Here is a 24,289-nt window from a genome sequence, read left to right on the forward strand (position 1 = left end):
TGGCACAGGGCATAGAAAGCATTCAGTTAAGCTGAGTAAAGACATGCTAACGATTAGGGCCTGTGTCAGATTCTCTTCAAACCTTTGAGCTATTGCTGGCAATATTATAGTAGTGAAAAGTGAGCAAAGTGAATCTCCCTCCTTTTCCTGTGCTGGCCAGGAAAATCCATTCAAACCTAGCACATTCTGTACTTGGAAACTGAATTAGCATGCCCAGTCTGAGAACTTCAGAAACAAGAAAAGTACACTTAGCTACTTTTAAAATGAAGTTTGCTCAGATTCAACAGCTTTTAACGTACTTATGCCAAGATGCTAAAAACTTTTCAAAACACTCTTCCTAGCACATCAGCCACAAATAATTCTTTTCCAAGTGTACTTTTTCTTGGTTTTCTAGTTATATTTGACATAATATTGACTATATTTGAACTTATTTTTAAAAAGATAGGGGATGGGGCCAGCGCTGGGGTGCAGTGGGTTAAAGCCCTGGCCTGAAGTGCCGGCATCCCTTATGGGCACCAGTTCTAGTCCCAGCTGCTCCTCTTCCGATCCAACTCTCTGCTATGGCCTGGGAAAGCAGTGGAAAATGGCCCAAGTCCTTGGGTCCCTGCACCCACATGGGAGACCTGGAAGAAGTTCCTGGCTCCTGGCTTTGTATCAGCTCAGCTCCAGCCGTTGAGGCCATCTTGGGAGTGAACCAGCAGATGGAAGACCTCTCTGTCTCTACCTCTCTCTGTAACTCTTTCAAATAAATAAAATAAATCTTTAAAAAAGGGAGGGGGGGGAATTTCACTTGATTCCATTTATCCTTTACAATTTAAGTGTAATAAAATTTCACTTTTCAGAGCACATCAGGAAGTACATCTTTGACAATTATCATGTTTAACATTAGACACTAAAGATCTGATTGGCTGGCAGGCCTGTCACTCTATAACTGGATAAATAAAGCAGGAAATTACTTGGTTATAAAATGAGTATATGATTTTTAATAAAGTAATAATTTCTTTGCTATAAAACTAGTTTCACACTATGTAATTTCACACTTATGTAAGCTCAGTTAATATTCCAATAGTCATCATGACTACTTTTAAAAATTCAACATTGAGATTTTTTGTAAGTAACATGCTAGATACAGAAATGAAAGTGTTATAAATAGCAATTGCTACTCTTCAGAAATGTAAAGTTTACTATGAAGGTTTTATGGAAGCACTAGGATAGGAAATGATTCACAGACCAGTGCCTTGAAGGCTAAGATTTTTAGGAGTCTAGGGAGACAAAAAAGAGCAGTCACCCAGAGAGAATTTCACAAACCCAGTATCAGAAATAAAAGATGTACATTCGCGTTTTGGGAGATCCAGGTGACCAACATGATTGACAAAGTACAGAAAGGATGACCAGATCCAGAAGAAGAGTAAAGAACAAAGAGAATTATTATTCATGGGAGCTTTTTGAATAGGGGAGAAATGATCAGATCTGGTTTATTTTCTCTCTTCAAAGGATTTTATTTCAAGATAAAGCATAACTTCCACCCAGATCATGATGGCAAAGAATAAAAAAAGTGTTTTGCCTCATGCATCCTTCAAAGGGAGCACATGCCCTCTCACAGATGTCTCTGAAACACCTCCATGCAGCCTTCAGAAGCTATATTCCAGTCACTGGAAATGCTTCTCTATTTTCAACTGATGTAATGTTTGTTAGGAAACCTCTAACAATTTATTCAGTTTCTTGGAGGGTAGACACCCAGACTCTCCCAAAGTTTCCTGGGTGATTTCATCTTCTGGGCTTCCTGAGCCCTTGAAGCACAACTGAAGAAATCTTGGATCTCTTTTCTGTGCAATCCATCGCAGAATTCATTCCGCTTCCAGCAAGCCATCATCACTGACATCCCATGACACAGGTCACCTTGCCCTTCTCCTGGCACCGCCCAGTTCGCTTAGCTAGAATGAGGGGGATTTGTTGGGCTGCAGTATAGGTCTCCGCGGGCTCCTGAGCCGGGTCAGGCTGCCCTGAAGACAGGGCATTGCCATTGCTCTCCCAGATCTGTTTTTTATATTTGTTCCTTTCTTCTTACATTAAGGAAGATAACATGCCTAGTCCTCTAAGTAGTTTTACTTCACACTATTCATTAATGAATTGGCATTCCAGTTTCATGCAACAGTCTTATAAACTTGACAAGCCTTCCACTGAGTGGTAAACTCACTTCCAGTGAGTTAATTTCAATAGATTTCTGAGCCTAGAAGGCTAAGGGTAGAATCTGGATGATGATGAATTCATGGAGGTAATGTCAAACTGCAGAGACCTGACAGAGTGACCAGGTGGCCTTCCCAGATGACACCCTGATGCCACTGCAGCTTCTGGATATTTCTGTAGGATGGAGGTCACAGCAATGATCCAACAAAGAGATGAAGGAAGATAATTAGAACAGCAGACTTACGCAGGCTGAAATTTTACAGATTTCAGTGTAGGAGGGGAGGGAGGTTCTCAATGGGTGATATCATTATATCATTCAATGACAGAACAAAGGAAGGACAGATTCAAGCTGGAATAAAGGAATCTGCTTTAGACATGAATCATATGGAAGCATCTAAAGAGCAGTTGAAAATATGGCTCCGCTGTTAAACATAAGAGTGGGAATAAGAGAGGGAAGAGATGTACAATTCGGGACATGCTCAAGCTGACTTGCCCCAAATGGTAGAGTTAGAAACATACCAGGGAACTCCAATTCAATCCCATCAAGGTGGCATGTACCAATGCCATCTCACTAGTCCAAGTGATCAATTTCAGTTCACAATTGATCATAATGAAAGGACTGAGTCAAAGGGAGCACATAAACAAGTCTAGTACCTGCTAATACTAACCGATAGAATAAATAAAGGGGAGAGTGATCCAACATGGGAAGCGAGATACTCAGCAGACTCATAGAATGGCAGATGTCCTAAACAGCACTCTGGCCTCAGAATCAGCCCTAAAGGTATTCGGATCTGGCTGAAAAGCCCATGAGAGTATTTCAGGCATGGAAAGCCAAGACACTCTGGCAAAAACAAAACAAAACAAAACAAAAAACCTAAATGAAAGATCTCTGAGAGTGAGATCCCAGTGGAAAGAACAGGTCTTCAAAGGAGGAGGTACCTTTCTAAAAGGGAGGAAAGAACCTCCACTTTGACTATGACCTTGTCTAAGCAAGATAGGAGTCGGAGAACCCAAAAGGCTTCCATAGCCTTGGAATCTCATGACTGGAGCATAGGGAGATTACTGATGCCATAAACAGGAGTGTCAATTTGTAAAGTCAACAACAGGAGTCACTGTGCACTTACTCCTCATGTAGGATCTCTGTCCTTAATGTGCTGTACATTGAGATTTAATGCTATAACGAGTACTCAAACAGTATATTTCACTTTGTGTTTCTATGGGGGTGCAAACTGTTGAAAGCTTTACTTAATGTATACTAAACTGATCTTCTGAAAAAAAAAAAAAAAAAGAAAGAAATCAATTCCCAACTTGACTCTCCCAACTTAATCTCACTGGGATTAAACATGACAATAGGTCTGATCTGATTTCATCATCATTTAAAAAATCATCTATTATTTTTCACTTTATGTTTCTGTGTGGGAGCAAACTGTTGAAATCTTTACTTAATGTATACTAAGCTGATCTTCAGTATATTAAGAGAATCGAAAATGAATCGATGTGAATGGAAGGGGAGAGGGAGTGGGAAAGGGGAGGGTTGCGGGTGGGAGGGACGTTATGTGGGGGAAGTCATTGTAATCCATAAGCCATACTTTGGAAATTTATATTCATTAAATAAAAGTTTTAAAGAAAAGAAAAAGAAAATATGGCTCCAAATGAGGTTCAATGACGAGGTCACATTGTGTTAACAGACAAAATCTCCTATAAAGGGAATTCGAGGTGAGAAAAAAGGCTTAAGAAAAGAATATGGGACTCAATCCTCAAGGGTTTAATTAATTCTATAAAACACAAAATCAAAGCGCAATGAGCAATGCCAAGTCAGCTTGTACACAGATGCTTTATTTTGGATGTTAATATATGTCAATATTGTATGCAAGATTCTCATATAATGGAAAGTTTCTCCATACATCAAAAAACTCAATTTAGTCAGGGTAATTGTTGTATTAATGTGAAAACCTTACAACAAAACGCAGTATTATATATGTGTAGTCAGTTTCCATGCAAGTATGGCTGCTACATGTATATCTGGCATCTTTATAACATATTGAAAGAAATTGAAATGAACACAACAGTAAAAAAGGTGACTTGAGATGCCTGACATATTTAAGATTAAAAATCTTAAAAAAGCAACAAAGCAGCTAACTGGAGGCTTCAACCAATACCAACCCAAATATGTACTATATTCAATAAGTATAGGCTTATCTATAATATAATGCCATTTGGGATAATTTAATGCTGAAGAAAAATTATGCTTTAAAAAATATAGCTCTTCTAAGACATTATACTTTGGTGGCAACTATGTACATCCAAACCAGCTAAGGGCCACATTAAAAAACAAAACAAAACAACAACAATTATGTGCTTTTAGTTCAAGGTAACTGAATTGATCCAGTTCGATTTGCTACAATCATTGGTTTTACAAAGTGAAATTTTTGTGAGAAGTTCATTAATTATAAAGCAATCAACATACTTAACAAACATGCTAAGAAGATTCAAATTGGGTTTATCTGTTATCAACAAGGCATAATCTTAGTACCTTATATTTTCTTCACTTTTCACTACATATAATATGCAAAAACTGTTTTTATATACCTTAAAACCCTTTTAGGTCTACTGTTGAAGAGCTAGGCAAGCCATCAGAATGCTTACTATTTCCATTTCATTTAACACAAAAATAGATCAGAAAAGACGGAGTTGTTTTGTTTTTGTTTTGTTTGTTTGTTTTAAGACATAGTAGTATTTTGGTGTCTGTAAGAATTTGTCTGGTAATGGTTGACTCCACTCAGTTAACTTGAGAACTCGCCATCATTTGCTTTTTATCTTTTCACACAGTGCAAGTGGTGGTCGCTCTTTCCTTCTCTCATAGCAGCAAGCCGATTCTGCTATCTTCTATAGCAGCATACTTCAGGAGTGGAGAGGGAGAGAGTGCGTCAATTATAAATAATTCAAACTACAGTGTACAATTCTATTTACCTGTCAGTGTTTAAGTTGACAGCACACCATTATATGTCTCAAAAAATTACATAAAATCTCTACCACAAAAGCAAATAAAGACATTCTTTCAAGAAGAAATAAAATAAGTGCAAACACCTAAAACAGGCAACTGAAGCAACTGTTGTAACCTGTAGAGAAACACAAAACATTTATAAAAGGACAAAATATTTTTATAAATAAAAGATAATGTTCTCTACTTCTGAAATATTGAGTAAATATAATAAATTTCTAAGTGCAGACTGTTTTTAGGGACCAAGGTACCATATTATTTTTAAACAAAATGCAAAAATTTCAAACACATATACAAATCACCAGATTAATTTAAGTGACCCCCCCAATATAATTTAAAAAGAAAATATTAAGTTATTATTTAGTACATTTTTAGAACTACTTTATAACCAACATGATTTAAAGGGCATAGTGCAATATTTAGGTAGATGTGACATACAGTATAGATATTGTATTCTTTGCAGCTATAACTTATTACTGTTTCATACTTAAAAGTCAAAACTGTTCTTCACCATGTTAGCTGTAATAACAGGAAACAACATTGGCTTCTAGATACCCTGTATACATATAAATATCTACATTAAGCTTTGAAAATGAAAATAAATTATAAAAACAGACTTTTTTCCAATTTACAAAGTTTTCCTGCTCCTACCTACTGTACAATACATTCAACAAAACTCTCAGCTCTTCTGAGATTCATGAAGAAAATACTGACTCTTTACTAATAAAGGAAAAAAAACCCTTTTTCAATGCTTGTTGTTTTAGTACTATGTTCAAATAAATACATTTAATACTGTAGTTAATTATATTGTTTCTGAAAAATATCAAAAATTAGTAGTGCAACTTTCCATCCTTTGAATTCCTTCCCACTGTGTTTCTTTGTAAATGGTAGCATAAGTAAATCAGCACATAGGCAAAAGTACTTCATAAAACTTTGTGTGCTTCCCATCCATAGACTAATTTCAAAGATCATATATACTTATATCTATCTATAACAAAACTGCAGCATCAAGAGTAGCAACATATATCTTGTGAAGAAAATATGTGAAAATTTACTTTTCAAATAACCATGAACATTTATTATTTTCCCATCTTGTTCTTTAAAAACAATTTTTAAAAATCTCGCCTTTTAAAAAATAAACAATAAAATTACCTATCCCTTACTTAAATGGCACATTAGCCTTTTGCCTGCCCAATATGAAAAAAAGATGCAAACCATTTTAGGGCTCTATTAAAACTTTAAAAATAATTGATAAAAATTTCATTGCAACCTAATTTAGTATAGAATATAGTAAGGGAGGGGGCATTTTTTTCAGTTTCAATAACAATTACAGTATTAGAGCTCGCGAAGTGCTGCTGGTAGTTGTATAAGTACTCAGGTATCTTCTTGCTTGTTCAGTCATGATAAGTTGGTCTTCCGTCTTCCCATAAACCACTGTTTCCCATTCACAATTTGACTAGGAAGGAAATATTAACAGTGATGTGAAAATTATTAAAATAACTGCCCATATTACTTCATGATTAGATTTTTTAGAGTTAATTTAATTGATTTGGTATTTTATAAGTAATTATTTCTAATGTTTTGATAATGGTATTGTGTTTCTTTTTAAACAATGATGTTATATTTTTAAAATACATAGTAAAGTATTTATGATTTTTTCCCATTTTATTTCAAAGGGAGAGAGACAGAGAGACAAAGACAGAGATACAGTTCTTCCATCTGCTAATTCACTCCCCAAATCCCTGCAACAGCCTGACCTGTGCCAGGCTGAAGCCAAGAACTTAGAGCTCAATCTGGGTCTCCAGGTGAGTGTCAGGGACCCAAGTCTTGAGCCATCATCTGCTGCCTCCCAAGGTACATACTAGCAGGAAACTGGAATCAGAAGTAGGGGTGGGACTAAAACCAAGTCACTTTGATAAGGCATGCGGGTGTATTAAGTGGAATCTTAACTATTGTGCCAAATGCACCCCTACAATTAACTTTTTGAAAGTCAGTATGTAGCTTACAGGCCTATCGAGGCAGTTTAAAAGTTTTATTTCCAAGTTCCCACAAATAAAATAAGTCTTACTTCACATGAAGAAAAATGTTTTTATTTCTTCAAAATTTTGCAAAATATTTTTACAAGTTGTAATGTCAAAAAATGAACCAAGAATGAACACTTCATGTGCTCACAAATTAGGAAATATATTCATCACATAAAGCCAACTTTATGTACTTGTTTTCTTCCTTTACTGTATGATCACTATATTAAAGGTATGATCTTTATATAATAAATTTTCCCAAAAAGTTCTCTGTCAATTAATACTGGAAACTCAAATAATTTTAAAGATATTTTAAAAAATGTGTCACACGGCTCTTTGAAAGCAGGGGCTCAATCCAGATAACTGATTGTCAAAGACATTTTCAAGGATGTTTAAATGTCAGGAATTCTGGGGCTGTAATCATTGTAGTTACGGTAAAGAAGAAACCTTCCTCTTCAACGAGCTCTGAAATTCTCTGGTGTGAACTAAGGGTAATGCCATAACAACTTTTCCAGCCCTCATTTGCAGCTAAATACTGGTTACAAAGCAACAGAGAAGAGGATTTTGTTTTACAATTTCTGACCCAAAAAGCTTACTAGAAATTCTTACTCTAACAAAATTATGCTGAAACTCCTTCCAACCACTTGTCCTCATTAGGTCTGTTATAGGAGAAGAGATGCCAGAAGTAGACTTATTTATCTTTCATTTAAAAGAGAAATAGTGGGGCAGACATTTGGTGCAGTAGTTAAGATGCTGCTTGAGACACCCACATCCCATATCTGAGTGCCTGGGTTCAAGTCCTAGCTCCACTCCTGCTTCTAGCTTCCTACTAATGTGTACCATTGGGAGCAGCAGGTGATGGATCAAGGACTTGGGTCCCTGTCACCCATACAGGAGACCCAGATTTGAGTTCTGGGCTACTGGCTTTGGCCTGGACCAGCCCCAGCCAACATTTGTGGAATGAATCAATGGACAGGAGATCTCTCTGTCATCTCTGTCTACCTTTCAAATAAATAAAAGAAACTATGCTTAAGAAATTACCAGAAGAGTCTGACTATAACTCCAAATGTTCAGTTTATATGTGCCCTCAATGAATCTCTCAATCCCAAATCTACTTTGAGTGACAAAACAATGGTGAATGTTACTGTTATAGCCAATGAATTTAAAAGAAAAAAGTATAATTTGTGATCAGTAAGTCCAAAGTGATCACTGAATAAACAACAAAAATCACTAAAGAAATTTATAAATCCATACCTGAAGATTCTTTTCCAATTTGACAACTTTGGAAGTGTTAGGGTTTGGTTTCTTTTTATTAAGTGTATATGTTTTGTTGGTTGAATTTGTATCTTGTTTTTCAGGAGTCAAGTTGCACCTATTGTCATGTATTTCCAATAATGGTATCATTAATAAAGATGTTGAAAATATATTTTCTGACTAAGAGAAAAAACAAAGAGGAAAATAAAATAACTAATTCAAAAATGGAACAAAATAGAGGGACTACTGATAAGTAGTAATGGAAGGTCTGTTCATTTCCCTCCAAGAAAGCATGTGGCTCCTATGAAATCTCTAGTAATATAATAGAATTAAATATTTTGAGAATGAAACAAAGATAAATACTGAAATTTAAAGTGTTGAGAACTACCATTTTCTGACATCATACATAAGAAAACTAACTCCTCTCAAAACAAATGTAAAAAAAAAGTAAATGTTCTCTACAATTTATAGCTTTTCTCTGAATTATGCAAAATACCAAAGAAAACTCCCATGACACAAGAATCACTAAGACTTAAAGTGACAACTTAAAAATATAATTCTTTACAAACCTGCATGTCTGAAACATCTTCAGTCAATAGCTGAGTGCCTGGTTCTTCTTTTTCCCAATTATCTAAGACTAAGGATTTTCTGACTTTCTTCACAGAAGCAGTATGCTGGAATGAACCATTTACATAGAAGCATTATGGCAAAGTCACTTGGACACAGTAGGGCTTTTGTTAACAATAATATTAAAAGATTACCTCTTGTTTGCAGCTTTTGTAAGGAGGTTCATCTTCCTCTTTGATGAATATGTCTGTTCCAGTTTCTTCCTTTAAAACTTCCCGAATATCTTCTTCCAAGAAGGCAAGCGGCTGGGACTAAATTGTTTTTAAAAGGATTTTAAAAAGTCGTTTCTAGCAATTCCTTTTTCTCCCTACATATAGAAAACCCATCTTTTATACTTTTCCATTATTGGCATAATTTTCTCCTAGTCTTTATAGCTAATTACTAACTAATGAGTTTTAAGGCAGAAATAATATTGTACATTCTCAAGCACAGAATGAAGTATGACAACTTCTTTATTCTAGGCTATAAAACAAAAATCTTCCTTTGAGGAGGCTATTGTAGCCCCTTGCTTCAATCAGGATCTTCAGAATTAAAGATTATTTTCTAAATATTTAATATAAAAACAGGAAAAATAGGAAATGTGGAACAAATTGACAACACACTAGCTCTCATTATTTTATTTCAATTGGTTATTACATAGTGTATAATTACTAGGTGATGTGTTCCTCTTTTCATCAAGATTGTGAGCGGCTTAAGAACAATGAAAATGGCTTTTTCATCTTTGTACACCTAGCCATAAGTACAAAGCTGACACACAGTGTTCAAAAAGAATGCATGGGGCCAGTGCTGTGGCGCAGTAGGTTAATCCTGCGCCTGTGGCACCGGCATCCCATATGGGTGCCGGTTCTAGTCCTGGTTGCTCCTCTTCCAATCCAGCTCTCTGCTGTGGCCTGGGAAAGCAGTAGAAGATGGCCCAAGTCCTTGGGCCCCTGCACACACGTGGGAGACCAGGAAGAAGCACCTGGCCCCTGGCTTCAGATTGGCACAGCTCCGACCATTGTGGCCACTGGGGAGTGAACCAACAGACAGAAGACCTTTCTCTTTGTTTCTCCCTCACTGTCTGTAACTCTACCTCTCAAATAAATAAATAAAATCTTAAAAAAAAAAAAAAGAATGCACGTATGTATGTGTGTGTGTGTGTTGATGTAAAGGTCAGTGTTTATCTATGTGTGTATTACGGTGTGAGAGAACAGGTTACAGAAAGTTGAATGTGTGCTGAGTAATCAAATTGTCTCAAATGCATATTCATCTAGCTCTCTATCAAATAGGTAAAAAAGGGGCCAGCGTTCTGGGGCAAAGGGTTAAGCCACCACTTGCAATGCTAGCATCCCATATTAGAGTGTCCATTCAAGTCCCAGCTGCTCCACTCTGATTTGGTTACCTGCTAATGCACCTGGAAAGGCAGCAGATGACTGCCCAAGTGCTTGAGCCCCAGACCCCCATGTGGGAGACCTGGATAGAGTTTCTGAAGCCTGGCTTTGGCTTGGCTCAGATTTGGCTCCCCTCTCTGTTTGTAGCCATTTGGAGAGTGAACCAGTGGATGGAAGATTTTTCTCTCTGTTTCTCCCTCCCTCTCTGATACTCTTTCAAATAAATGAATCTTGAAAAAAAAAGTGTAAACACACCTTATAATCAGATAAGTTTTTTTTTTGACATTATAATCAAACATATCATAATCAAGATCTGCTTTAAGGGGGTGAAGTATCAAACCTCTACTAAATAAAAGAACATACTGGCAACATTTAATGACCAGCAGCATATGCTCCCAGCCAAGATAGTTAGGGAGAATAGTATTCACATGTAGATGAGATTTAACAGTCCTTATAAAAACTTTCAAAATGGAAGTAGATGGGTAGACATTTGGTTCAGTGGTTAAAAATGCTGTTTGGGACACTCATATCCCATAACAGAGTACCTGGGATTCAAGTTCTGGCCCCATTTTTGATTTCAACTTCCTGTTAGTGCACACCCTGGGAAGTGGGAGGTGATGGCCCACATGGTTGGGTCCCTACCACCCATGTGGAAGACCTGGATTGAATTCCTGACTATTGGCTTCAACCTGGCCAAGCCCTGGCTATTGTGGGTATTTGGGGAGTGATCTACGGGATGGGAGATCTCTCTCTGCCTCGAGCTCAACAGCAAAATGAATAAAAAATAAGTAAAACTTTCTTAAAAATTGTTTTAACCATGGTAGGCAGCAGTTAACATGCCACTTGGGAAACTATATCCTTGATCAGAGCCTGGGTTTGAGTTCCGTCTCCACTCTCCAACCCAGCTTCCTGCTAATGTGCATCCTGGAAGACAGCAGTGATGGCTCAAGTACTTAGGTCCCTGCCATCCATGTGAGACACCCAGAACAAGTTCCTGGCTCCCAGCTTTAGAAATAGAATTTGACCCAGATTGAGTTCCTAGAAGTAGAATTTTAAAAGTGCTCTCATCTAGAGTCTGAGATACATAGAAACTATGTTAGCATTTCTATTTCTCAAAAGTCCTTCAAGGACTTTATTTCACCAATAACATATATTAATTAGGTGTTCTTAAAAAAAATCTGGAGTCTGCTTTTTTCTCTTTAAAAATATAAATGTTGGGGCCAGTGCTGTGGCCTGGTAGGCTAAGCCTCTTCCTGTGGCACTGGCATCCCATATGGGTGTGGGTTCACGTCCTAGCTACTCCTCTTCCAATCCAGCTCTCTGCCTATGGCCTTAGAAAGCAGTAGAAGATGGCTCAAGTGCTTGGGCCACTGCACCTGCATGGGAGGCCCAGAAGAAGTTCCTAGCTTCAGATCGGCCTGGCGCTGGGCACTGCAGTCATTTGGGGAGTGAACAGGAGAATTGAAGATTTTTCTGTCTCTCCCCTCTCTGTCTGTAATTCTACCTCTCAATTAAATACATAAAATCTGTTTTTTAAAAAGAGAATATAAATGTCATGGAGTAGCGGCTAAAATAATTCATTTACTACCAGGAATTATCCTCTTAATTGTCCTAATGTGACAAAAGCAAAAAAACTGCTGAGTATGGGGCAGTGTTTAAGATGCCCACATCCCACATCAGAGTGCTCAGAATGGAGTCCCAGCTCCTCTTATGAATCTAGCTTCCTGCTGATACACACCCTGCCAATATCCAAGAAGTGCATTTGACTCACAGTAACATACATTAGAAAGCTAAATGGTTTTCAATAGTAAGTGGTCAGTAAATAACAGGAGAAGGAGGAACAGAAAAATCAATTTAATGCAAAGAAATGTATGCACCCATAGGTATCTTAAGAATTTTAATTTCTAAATCATTACTGTGGTTTTATATTAATTATCTGTTTTAACAATGATCAAATTCTACCCAAAGAGTTGTGAATGCTGCCATTATTAGATTAAAAAGGCTAGAAGGCTAGTATATAAACTGGCAGACATTTGAGGTAGTTCAAAACCTACTCACTCATACACTATTATTAGAATAACATTTATTCAACTTACATAAAGGCCAAATCACTTTGACTCACTGATACATACACACAGAAACAGAGACAGAGAGAGTGAACATGTGTGCTCTGATCTGCTGTTTCACTACTCAAATGGCCAGGACTGGACCAACTGAAGTCAGGAGCTGGTAACACAATTCAAGTCTTCCATGTGGGTGGCAGGAACCCTACTACTTGAGCCATCACCACTGCCTCCCACAGTCTGCATTAAGACAGAAGCCAGAGCCAGATATTGCACGGAGGCACCCCAAAATGGGATACAGGTGTCTTCATGGCTAGGCCAAGCACTTGCCCCAGTGTAGAATTTTTAAATGCCTTCAAAACACTGTTTCTATGCCTAACCCCCAGTTAGTCTATATACCCCCATGAAGGCAAACCATACCAGATAGTTTCAGCATTATATCCCCAAAGCCTAGCACCTGGCACCTACTAGGCACTCAATAAATATTTGCTGAATTAATGATTAACTTAAAAATGAGCCGTAAAATGATGAACAGATTAAATCGATTAGGTAATTCTACACAATGGAATTTTATGTAAATGAAATTACAAAATAAATACAAGCATTTATTAACTAGGTTAAATTTAAAATACAGGTTATAAATAGTATATAAAGTAGGATCTCACTCTTGTTAAGTATATATGTATAAATTAAAAATCTAGAAAACTCTAAAGAAAATATGATTGTTCAGGAGCCAAGTGACAATGACTTATTTAAACCCATTGCATATGTTAAACAATACTTCAGAAAAAAAGGAAAACACCAGAAGATTTGATTATGCAACATGCCTTTAGTTGCAAATTCATTAAACCAAGTAAACAAGAATTTAATGTATTAATGAATCCACCCAAAAAGTAACTAAAAAATACAAGAACATAAATACTCTAGAAATGATCAGTTTTTAAAATCATATTTCATTACTAATGAATTTAACTTGTCAAAAATTTGTATCTTCTAAAATGTCAATGGCTTTTCTAAGGTATTTCAAATGTAATAATATACACTATAGTACAGATAACTAGACCACTTGCCAGCTCTACTCATTCATGAACTATCAAACATGTTCTATTTGAAACTCAGGACAAGCCCCTTTATTCCTATCATCTGTGTCAACTTTCCATTAACAATGAGGGCTGTGCTTTCATGATCTCTGCATAAAGGAAACAGTCTCAAAGAGGTATGCTGACCAGTTTCCTAAATATTATTATGAAAGTGCTTAGGCATATCAAAATCATTTTGTTCTACTGTGGGTAACTGCTACTAAACCTACTAAAATGCAGATTTTAGTAGTAAGAAAAGGATTCTACTGATATTAGATTTTCTCTTTTTTTGACAAGAAAATCATTTTTTAATTTTTTAAATTTTCTTTCTTTAACACAAATTCAAACTTATAAACCAAGAGTATATTTTTTAAATGTTAAAAATCAAAATAATAAAAAAAAATTAACTTGTGCTTCATTAAAACTAAAGAAATTCTTAAAAACAAAGAGTATACATACCACAACTTTAAGAGGTCCATATTTTTTCTCCTGAGCAGCAAGTGCATTCTTAAAAGGAGTAGGAGTTCGTGGTGTGGTACCCAATAAAGATCTTCTAATAGTAGGTGTCCTAAACCTATCATTTAGATATTTAAATATGTGTGTTATAGTCACAATTTGATTTCATATGAGTTAAGTAAGGCAAAGCCACGGGAAACACATACACTAAATGTTCCTGCATATGTACATGCTTTATTTAAACATTACAGAGATAATTTTAAGTATGTCTGCCTAAAGTAATTCTTAATCATTTTAAATTTAAAAAAAGACTGACACATAAAAAAAGAACTAAAAATGTTTTGCTAGTAATCAACTTTTTACAGTATATTTAGGTGGTTTTCAATGCCCTAGGGATAAAATATAAGGTTATGAATTTCTAAAAACAATTGTAAGTACTTTATGGATACGGATTTTCAACACATGCCATTTATGTGTACAAAAAACTAATCTGTTGACATTATGTTTCCCATTTTCTCTATCATAGTTATTTATTAACTACTTACCCTACATTTTCTTTTTGATCTTTGGGAGTTGTTTCCTTTTGAAGAGGAGTTGTAATGAGAACTTTTTGTCCACAAATAGGGGTTGATGTAAATGAAGGATTTTCTATATTAAGCTGTTCATTTCCAGGACAAGTGTTGAAAAACTAAAAAGAGAACAGAAAGACAAGTTCTAGAATGTCAAAATGCTATACAAATAATAAACTGACAGAATTTTCAAATTATTTCTTCATTCATTTTAGAGAAAGCTTACCAACAATATTACATTTATACTCTGCTTTATGAAAATTGAGCTTCATGAGGGCAAGAATTTTTTGTCTATTTTGTTCATTGCTGCCTCCCCAGCTCTTAGAACAATGTTTAGCACATAACAGGTGCTCAAGAAATAGTCACTGAACAGATATTAAAATTGTAAAAAAAAAAAAAGCACAAAAATTTTAAAGCAAAACAGTTTATTATCAAACAGCTGGTACATCAAACACCAGTTTTGTACAATAGCATAACAGAAAAAATGCAGCTTTTAGCTCTGCTTTTAATAAATGATCTTACGTGTTCTTCTCAAAAAGTAATAAAATTCAGAACATAATAATACTTTGCTGATAAGGACAGCCACCTCACAAATTTGCCTATCTAGATTAGCACAGAACCTTTAAGCAGCCAAAAATTGATAACAGAAGAGTCCATTTTCTAAACTACACAAGTTACTCAGTGGGTCGTAACACAAATACAATTGTGAAATACTAATTTATTTTTGTAGCTGATAGATTAGAAGTAGCAACATAAAGAGGTGGAATTGCTTCAAGGCTACTTATAACTGGAATGAATTCTACCTCCATTATTTCTGGCTCTTAATATTTGAACTTTAAGATTAGTAACCAAACCTTCTTTTACAGGATAAAGTTCAAGCTATTTGCCTTAGGATATAAGTGCCTTTGAGTTACATTCTACCACAGAATTTATACTTCAACGAAAGTTACCTACATGTTATTCCAGTACAAAATACTGCTAAGTGTGCCCAACCCTGTTTCACCCTCTCCAGAACGCTTTTTGACTATGAAGGCTGGGAAAAGGAATGGATGCACTATTCACAAGTAATATGTAAATAGCGTCCCCTGAAGCGGGTAGGGAAGGGACATAATTTTCAGAGATCAAAGTGGTGGTATCTTGCCATACCCTACTCATCTTCCAGGCTCAAAACATAACTCCCATAATATTCCAGTATCCTCATGCCTATTTGATCACCAAACTCCTTTCTTCCCCTATAGAGGTTTCTAAACTGTCAAAACACTTTTAGCAAACACTGCTCCATCTCTTACTGTGACCTTGGCCAAGATGCTCAACTTCAGAATTTTAGCCTGGAGCATGGCAACTGTTCAATAAGAAACCATTCTAACATAAACATCTGCTGCCCAAGGATATTACAAGAGGAGAAAATAGGTATTTCTGCATATGGCTGGAAAACCAGGTTTCTTTCAAGGAACATTAAGCTGGAAAAATCAATAGGTAAACTAAAGGCTAAATTACTCTAAATATATAAGGTCTTCTTTAATATCTGTTAAAAAGACAGTCAGGAAACGGTCCTCAATCTCAGCTCATTAGATAACTTTGGGCAAATCATTTTTACCTTTTTGGGTCTGTTTTCTGATGAGTCATTAAAATGTGAGATTACATGATAAAGAAAACTTTCATCTGAGCTCTAAAACTTACAGTGCACTCACGCTTTGGGAGATACCTCATGTATACACTCCCATGTATACATTTAAACATATTATCCATTGTTAGGTGTTAGGAAAACAACCAACTGCCAGAAAGGATACTAAAGATCTAATTTAATCCAGCTCATCAACATTTGGAAATATATATATAAAAACAAAAGTACTACCTGTGAAGGAGAAAATGGTAGTGTTTTCACTGGTGTGTGTTTTAGTGCTGTATTACCACCATCATTGAATGAGCCATCACCAAGTTCACTGCCTGGGGACTGACCCACTCGCATTCTTCTCTTCTTTCTGAGGATGGTGGGTGGAGTACTAAACTTGGCCACATTTGGGGATGTCAAAGGAACAGCCTCATTGTCTCCACCATTACAACTGTTTTTTTTCCCTTCAAGTACAAGACTGACATTAAATTGACATTCCATGGCTCCTTCATTGTGTTGGATTCGCATTAGTTTAACTGGAGTAGACTTGACAGGAGAAGCAGCAGCATCAGAAAGATCAAAACTGGTAACATCACTCCATGCTACAGGATCCTGCAATACAATTAAATTCTGAACTGAAGTTAATACTTTAACCTATTTAAGTCAAATCTTGAAAGGCAGAGCAACAGCAAGAGAGACAGAGAGACAGACAGACATTTCCCATCCATTGGTTCACCTTCCAAATTATCTGAACAGTTACTCATTTTTACAAACAGACTTTCCTGAGACATCCTTTTTAAAGCAAGATCATTTGGATTATTTGAGTGAAACAGATTATTTTTCTTTGTTAAAAGATTTATTATTTATCTTTTTATTTGAAAGAGAGAGAGAGAGTGATCTCCCATTTGCTAGTTCACTCCCCAAATGACTGCAACAGTCAGGACTGAAGCCAGGAGCCAGGAAAGGCCCAAGCACTTGGGCCATCCTCCATTGCCTTTCCAAGCAGGAAGCTGGACAGAAAGTAGAAGAGTCGGGACTCAAGCTAGCGCTCCGATATGGGATGCCAGTATTTCAGGCAGCAGCTTAACCAGCTGTGTCACACCACTGGTCCAGATTATGGTTTTCCTTTCAATTTGGGATATCCCAGAATATTTCATTTAATTCAGCAGATGAAGCTTACTATCAAAGTATTTTATATAGGAGAACAAATTATTTTAAGTCATTATCAAAGAGCACAATCCATCAGGGTGGACATTTGACTCAGTGGTTAAGATGCCCACACCCTATATTGGAGTGCCTAGGTTTGAGTCCTGGCTGCTTCAGATTCCAACTTCCTGCTAATGTACTCCCAGGGAGGCAACATGTTGTGGCTCAAAAGCTTGGGTCCCTACCACCCATGTGGGAGACTCTGATGAAGTTCTAGGCTCCTAGCTGTTGCAGGCATTTGGACAGTAAACCAACAAATGGAAGATCTTTCTTTCTCTTGCTCTGCCTTTCAAATAAACAAGAATAAATAAATTTTTCAAGTTTCATTTATCATAAAAATCACATTTGACTTCCTATCAGGAAAACTATCAAATTCTGTAGAGTCATTTGGTAATATGTATAGAACCATTTTAAAAATGGTGATACAGGAGCTGATGCTGTGGCAAATGGTTAATCTGTCACTTGTTAATGCCAGCATGCTGCATCAGAGTACCAGTTTGAGTCCTAGTTGCTCTGCTTCCAATCCATCTCCCTGATAATGTGCCTGGGAAGGCAGCAGAAGATGGCCCAGCTACTTGGACTCCTGCTACCCACAGAGGAGATCAAGATGGAGTTCCCGGCCAGCACCACAGCTCAATAGGCTAATCCTCCATCTGCGGAGCCAGCACACCGGGTTCTACTCCTGGTCAGGGCGCCGGATTCTGTCCCGGTTGCCCCTCTTCCAGGCCAGCTCTCTGCTGTGGCCCAGGAGTGCAGTGGAGGATGGCCCAAGTACTTGGGCCCTGCACCCCATGGGAGACCAGGAGAAGCACCTGGCTCCTGGCTTCGGATCAGCGCGGTGCACCGGCCACAGTGCACCGGCCGCAGAGGTCATTGGAGGGTGAACCAACGGCAAAAAGGAAGACCTTTCTCTCTGTCTCTCTCTCTGACTGTCCACTCTGCCTGTCAAAAAAAAAAAAAAAAGATGGAGTTCCCAGGCTCCCAGCTTCAGCCTGCCTCAGTCCCAGGTATTGCAGCCATTTAGGGAGTAAACCAGTGGTTAGAAGATCTCTTTTTCTTTCCTTTTCTCTCTGTCACTCTGCCTTTCAAATAAATAAAATATTTTTTTAAAAAAATGGTGATATACTTTGATCCAGAAATTCATGATTTTGTACAAAGCTTTATATAGATACATTCTGTTATTTGTAATAACATAAAACTAGATAACTAAATGTCCAAGAAGAGTATACTGGGTAAATTTTCTTGCATTCTTACGATTGAATGCTATAAAGCCATTAAAATTCAAGTTTAAAAAACAGGAACACGGAGACGTACTCATGATATAAATGAAAACCAAAAAAAGCCTGCAATCATAATACATAGGTATATATCTGCGGATTAAAATCTACATACTTTTATCTATCTATATACATATATACACACATAAGTGTGCGTGTTTATGTGTGTGTGTGTGTGTGTGTGTGTTTTGTGCATAGAACACAGAGTGAAAGGAATATATTAAATTATTAACTCTGGGAATAAAGGATTTTTTTTCCTATTTCTTATTTATTTGAAAGCAAAGATGGCTCCCATCCATTGATCCACTCTCCAAATACCCACAGTGGCCCAGCTCTGGTCAGGGGCTAAAGCCAGGAGTCAGGAATGCAACTCAGGTCTCCTATGTAGGTAGCAAGAACCCAATCAACTGGGCTGTCACCACTGCCTCCAAAGATCTGTGTTAGTAGGAAGATAGAATCAGGCATCAAACTGAGGTTCTCCAATGTGGGACATGGCATCTTAACTGGAATCTTAACATCTAGACCAACTGCCCACCTCTATGGAGAATTTTAAGTTTCATCTTCATAATTTTCTCTAGTTTCCAACTTTCTCTAATGTACTTATACAACTTATATGCTCATAATTAAAATTAAGTTTTTTAATCTGTAGAGATTCTATATAAGGCACACACTTAAGAAAAATTTAAACTTTTTCCTTTTTTTTTTTAATGAAGAACCACTGCAAAATAGAACAAAATTAAGCCTGGCATACAAACTAATGCTTAACATGAAACTGATCAATATCCTTTAAGCTGAGTTTCTGAACAGAAAAATACATAACTAAAATGAGCTTTCAATAATCTCACAATTTCAAACTTACAGATTCAATAAGTTCTAGAGTCTCTGCAAATTCTGGGATGGTCTGTAGAGAAGATAGCACAGCATTTGCCTCTACGGCCAGGAACTTCGTGGGTGAATTCTGCTGAGTAGACACAGTCTGATTTTCATCCATACTATAAAACTCACTAGTGTGATCTTCGAGGCTGTTTAGAGTATTAGACATGCTATCATCCATGAGGAAACTACCAGACCAGCTAGAAAAGCTTCCAGGCTGCTAAAAGTACAAAAGAAATTTGAATATTATTTGTCTTTCTCAAAGTAGGCATAAATTCAGATTTTTAAGTGAATTTTTTTCTAGAATAACATACTTATCATTTTAGCTAAAAATACAGCTAGGCAAATATAGTGCCTTTCTTTAAAATTGGTATACTTTTCATTAAACCCATACCCTGACTATATTTCCTTTTTATGATTAAGTTCTTATCCATGAAATCATGGTCAGATAAAATAAACATTTATATGTAAAGTTCAAACTCCTAGAATCTAGCCTTTCTTTTTTCTTTTTAAACTTCATCTCCCAACATTTTCACTTACAAGCCTTCCTCCCAGTGACTATGCAGCTAGAGTACCTGCGACTCCCTGATAAATTACATTTACTTACCCTAGAGTGCCTTCGTACATATTGTTGCTTCCTTTATCTAGAATATTTCCTAACCTACTCATCAGGGAAACTCCTATCTTTCATTTAAGACACAATTCGAATATTCAGAAGTACTCCATTTGATTATATACTTTTCTCTATATCATTTGTAATAATGTCCTAATTTATCTATCTTGCTAGTATATATTCATCACCTATCTTCCAAGACTGAGCTCTAACAGGACTTCTTCCAGGAACCCTCCCCTGACTACCTGAATCTAAATTAAGCACCTCTCCTATCTCCTGCCATACTGTGACTTATTTTATCATATTACATTGAGTTTCTTGTCCATAATCTCACAGCAGAATAAATCTTTTGAAGTCAGGGAATATGCCATCTTTCTTTATCTCTTTATACCAGACAATTTACCTATCTTGCAAGTCTAGCTTCCTGGTGTCTTATAATAAAAAATAAGAAAAGAGACCTGGAAGGGTCATGAATGAAAAACAAAATATAAAGTATATGGTACTGTATAACAGAATGTACCTGTAATGTACTGAATAAACTAAATTTTAAATTGTATTTAAGATTAATTGTGGTTAATAGCTATCATATCATAGAGAACACACATTTCCCAGTCCACAGGAAGCAGTCAATAAATGATATCTACTATTAAAAATTAAAATTGCTAGAATGTCTTGGGACGCACAGTAACTAAATGTTGTGTTTCAAGTTACTTAAGGTGAAAAACCATTGTGGCAAAATAAGTTCCATGTTTTATTAAAGTTTCCTAAAAATAAAAAAAAAATTGAAGTAGTTTTATTTCATTAGGCACAATCACCCCCTGAATTAACAATCACTTTTGGGAAGAAGCTTCCAAACCACATGCCTTTCAAATGAGTTTCCAGGTAAGAAAAAAAATGCAAAAGACAAAGAGGAAAATCACTAGGGTGTGCATTGGAAAAACCACCAGGTTGTAATTATATTTACAGATCATAACCTGAATCTCTTAACAACAGTCCACTTACTTCAGAATTAATATGAGGATTACCACGAACACTTTTTTATAAAACCTCTACAAGAGTGGCACATAATGAATATTCAGTAAAATGGTGGTCATTATTAAAATACATATTTATATATATAAATGGAGTCTATTCTATTAGCTGTAGCAACTTCCCTCTAGAATTCAGAATATCTTATTCAACCAGACATTTGTTGTAGTGGTTAAGACAACATTTTGGATACCCACATCCCATATTAGAACACCTGGGCTTAAGTTCTAGCTCTCTTCTGAATTCTAGCTTCTCATTAATGTGCCCCTGGGAGGCAGCAAGTGATGGCTCAAGCAGCTGGGTCCATGCTACCCATAAAGGAGATTCAAGTTGAGTTCCCAGCTCCTGGCTTCTGCCTGGGCCCAACCTCAGCTATTTCAGGCATCTGGGGAGTAACTCAGCAAATGGGAATTAGCAGTCTCTCTGTCTCTAGCTCTCTGCCTTTCAAATAAATAAATAGCTTTTTAAAATCCAAAGTGGTTTAAACATTATATAATCATCTACAAATATTGACTTCCTAACCATAACTATTTATTTGTAGCTTTTTAACAAAACAAATATTAATTTCAAGATAAGTAGAGTTCAGGTCTTCCTTTCTGCCTTGGTTTTGGAAGTTTCAAAACAAACGTTGTTTCTCCTATGCTATACCTCACTCATTATAACCCATAAATGTCATTTTTATTAATACCCTCTTACACATAAAAATATCACTAGTTACTTCATAATACTACCTCAAAATCTCAGGTTATTCTATTTCAGTAATTATGTCTGAGGTCCCAGTCATTCTCATTGTATTATCCTCTCTCAATCAGCCCAAACCAAGGGAAAAAAAAAAAAAAACTTTTCTAAACGTAAAAAAAAACCTTAAGACTAACTTTTGTCATTTAAATACAAATTTTAAATTTTTTAAATTATAAAGTTACTTTTTTTTTAATCCATTGAGCATTGCCTGGTTAATTCTTCAAAAATGATTAAGATTTAGCCTAACTGAATACTCCTACTTATTCCTGATCAGATTGAAGACAACAGCTTTCACACCTGGGAACCAAAGCCTACTATCCCATGTAAAACATCTTCTTTTGAAAGGGTTCTTCAGAGAGCAGAAAATCTACATGTTCCCTTTTCATGTATTCTTAATATAATTACATTTTTCAGTTTACTGAATTCATATTCTAAACACAATAGGAAAAAATAAAAATAAGAATAAAAGTAATTCGAGCTCATAAATTTATATTTCTATTAAATTATTTTTCTAGTTTTCTTATCTTAAAGATTCATTTTTAATTACCTGAAAAGCAGAGTGACAGAGGAAGAGACAGAGAATGAGCTCTTCCATCCACTGGTTCACTTCCCAAATGGCCACAATGACCAGGGGTGGACCAGGCTGAAACCAGAAACCTGGAACTCCATCTTGGCCTTCCATATTCCCAAGCATGTAAGCAGGGAACTGGATTGGAAGTAGAGCAGCCAGGACTAGCACTGGCACTCAGTTACAGAATGCATTGCAGGTAGTGACTTAACCCACTGTGATACAACACCGGTCTCATTATTACATGGAATGCTTAAAACAAAAGCAAGCTTAATCTAAACCACACATAATTTTCACAAATACCTAATATCAAAGATTTTACTTTAAGGGGCTGGCACTGTGGCGTAAGCAGGTAAAGCCGCCACCTACAGTGCCGGCATCCCATACGGGCGCCGGTTTGAGTCCTGGCTGCTCCACTTCCAATCCAGCTCTCTGCTGTGGCCTGGGAAAGCAGTGGAGGATGGCCCAAGCCTTTGGGCTCCTGAACCCACATGGGAGACCTAGAAGAAGTTCCTGGCTCCTGGCTTCGGATCGGCACAGCTCCAGCAGTTGCGGCCAATTAGGGAGTGAACCAGCTAATGGAAGACCTCTCTCTCTCTTTTCTCTCTGCCTCTCCTTCTCTCTCTAACTCTGACTTTCAAATAAATATATAAATCTTAAAAAAAAATCTACAACTTACTAAAAGAATTCTTAAAAAAAAGATTTTACTTCAAATTTGCTTGGCATACTTATATAACTCAGGAAGTATCCTAATATAGAATATTGTAAAAATATGCTCAAAGAGATGCATATCAAAATCAGACAACCTCTAAGTTAAAAATTTTTAAAAACTTATTTTATTATTTATTGAAATCTGAAAATCATTTATATGCTTTCAAGCGAATGAAAACTATAAAAGCATATATATAAAAGATTCTAACAATAAAATCTAAACACTTAAGCTTATTCTTACTGTTGGAATTCGCTTTCTTCTAACTTCATTCTCAGCTGACATAAGAAGCAACTCAAGTTCCTTGATTTTCTTCTCCTTATCAGGATCTTCATCAACAAAGGGTTGCTGAAACAAGTTAAATAAAAGAAAAACAGGCCATTTACATAATTGCATTATTACTAGTGTTCTAATTTTTATTTTCTTCTATGTAACATATTTTTCTCTAATAAAGCTTAATGCTACTAAATCCTAAAAGTATTACAATAACAGTCGTATCTAAAGAAAGGGCATTGAATATTTTCAATTTAGAAAAAAGATCTGAGAAAATGAGTGCATTTTAAAAATACTGTATCATCCAAATCACTTGAAAAAATTATACCTGGGAAATTTTAGCCTATTGGATCTTAATAGATACATCCTATTCATTTTAGAGAAAACATACCCATTCATAACTTAAGGCTTCAAGTTGGAAGAATAGAATGAAAGGACTACTACAGAGATGTATTTGTTTATTTTTTTCAAACTCATTTACATGCTTTATTTTTCAATGTTATAGTACTCACAATAATATGCAGATAGTGTTTTCATTCTAGTTTAATAGATGAAGAAAGAGGCACTATAATACTTTAAGAAATATAACTGCAAGCATTTCCTTTCTTTTTTGTTAAAAATAGAAGTTACCTGAATAAAGGCAGAAGTAGTTTGAACATGTTCTATACAATTGCCTTCAGGTGACACATACTGATAACTAGGAATCTACAAAGTAAGTAAAACATTACAATTACACATAAAATATTAGAAAAACTTTAAAA

General features: G+C 36.1%; 1 protein-coding gene and 1 pseudogene across 7 annotated transcripts in view; both read right to left on the reverse strand.

Annotated features, from left to right (window-relative positions):
* Positions 1–1,474: 1,474 nt before the first annotated feature.
* LOC127490720 (small ribosomal subunit protein mS37 pseudogene) lies at positions 1,475–3,710 on the reverse strand (annotated as a pseudogene).
* A 295-nt stretch (positions 3,711–4,005) lies between these two features.
* The window catches only part of MYBL1 (MYB proto-oncogene like 1), a 46,333-nt gene continuing 26,049 nt past the window's right edge, over positions 4,006–24,289 (reverse strand). Inside the window, exons 7-17 of one of the 7 annotated variants that reach the window (XM_051844528.2) lie at positions 24,159–24,233; positions 23,499–23,603; positions 19,582–19,812; positions 16,483–16,851; positions 14,604–14,746; positions 14,062–14,176; positions 9,225–9,341; positions 9,033–9,137; positions 8,464–8,643; positions 6,520–6,644; positions 4,006–5,306 (exon numbers count right to left, since the gene is read on the reverse strand). In XM_051844528.2, coding sequence (XP_051700488.1) covers positions 5,246–5,306; positions 6,520–6,644; positions 8,464–8,643; positions 9,033–9,137; positions 9,225–9,341; positions 14,062–14,176; positions 14,604–14,746; positions 16,483–16,851; positions 19,582–19,812; positions 23,499–23,603; positions 24,159–24,233 — 1,626 coding nt within the window. In that variant the 3' untranslated portion in view covers positions 4,006–5,245. The other 6 variants (XM_008255590.4, XM_051844527.2, XM_051844529.2 and 3 more) reach the window with 6 other exon arrangements.

Source organism: Oryctolagus cuniculus, chromosome 6, assembly GCF_964237555.1.
Source record: "Oryctolagus cuniculus chromosome 6, mOryCun1.1, whole genome shotgun sequence".
Lineage (NCBI taxonomy): Eukaryota > Metazoa > Chordata > Mammalia > Lagomorpha > Leporidae > Oryctolagus > Oryctolagus cuniculus.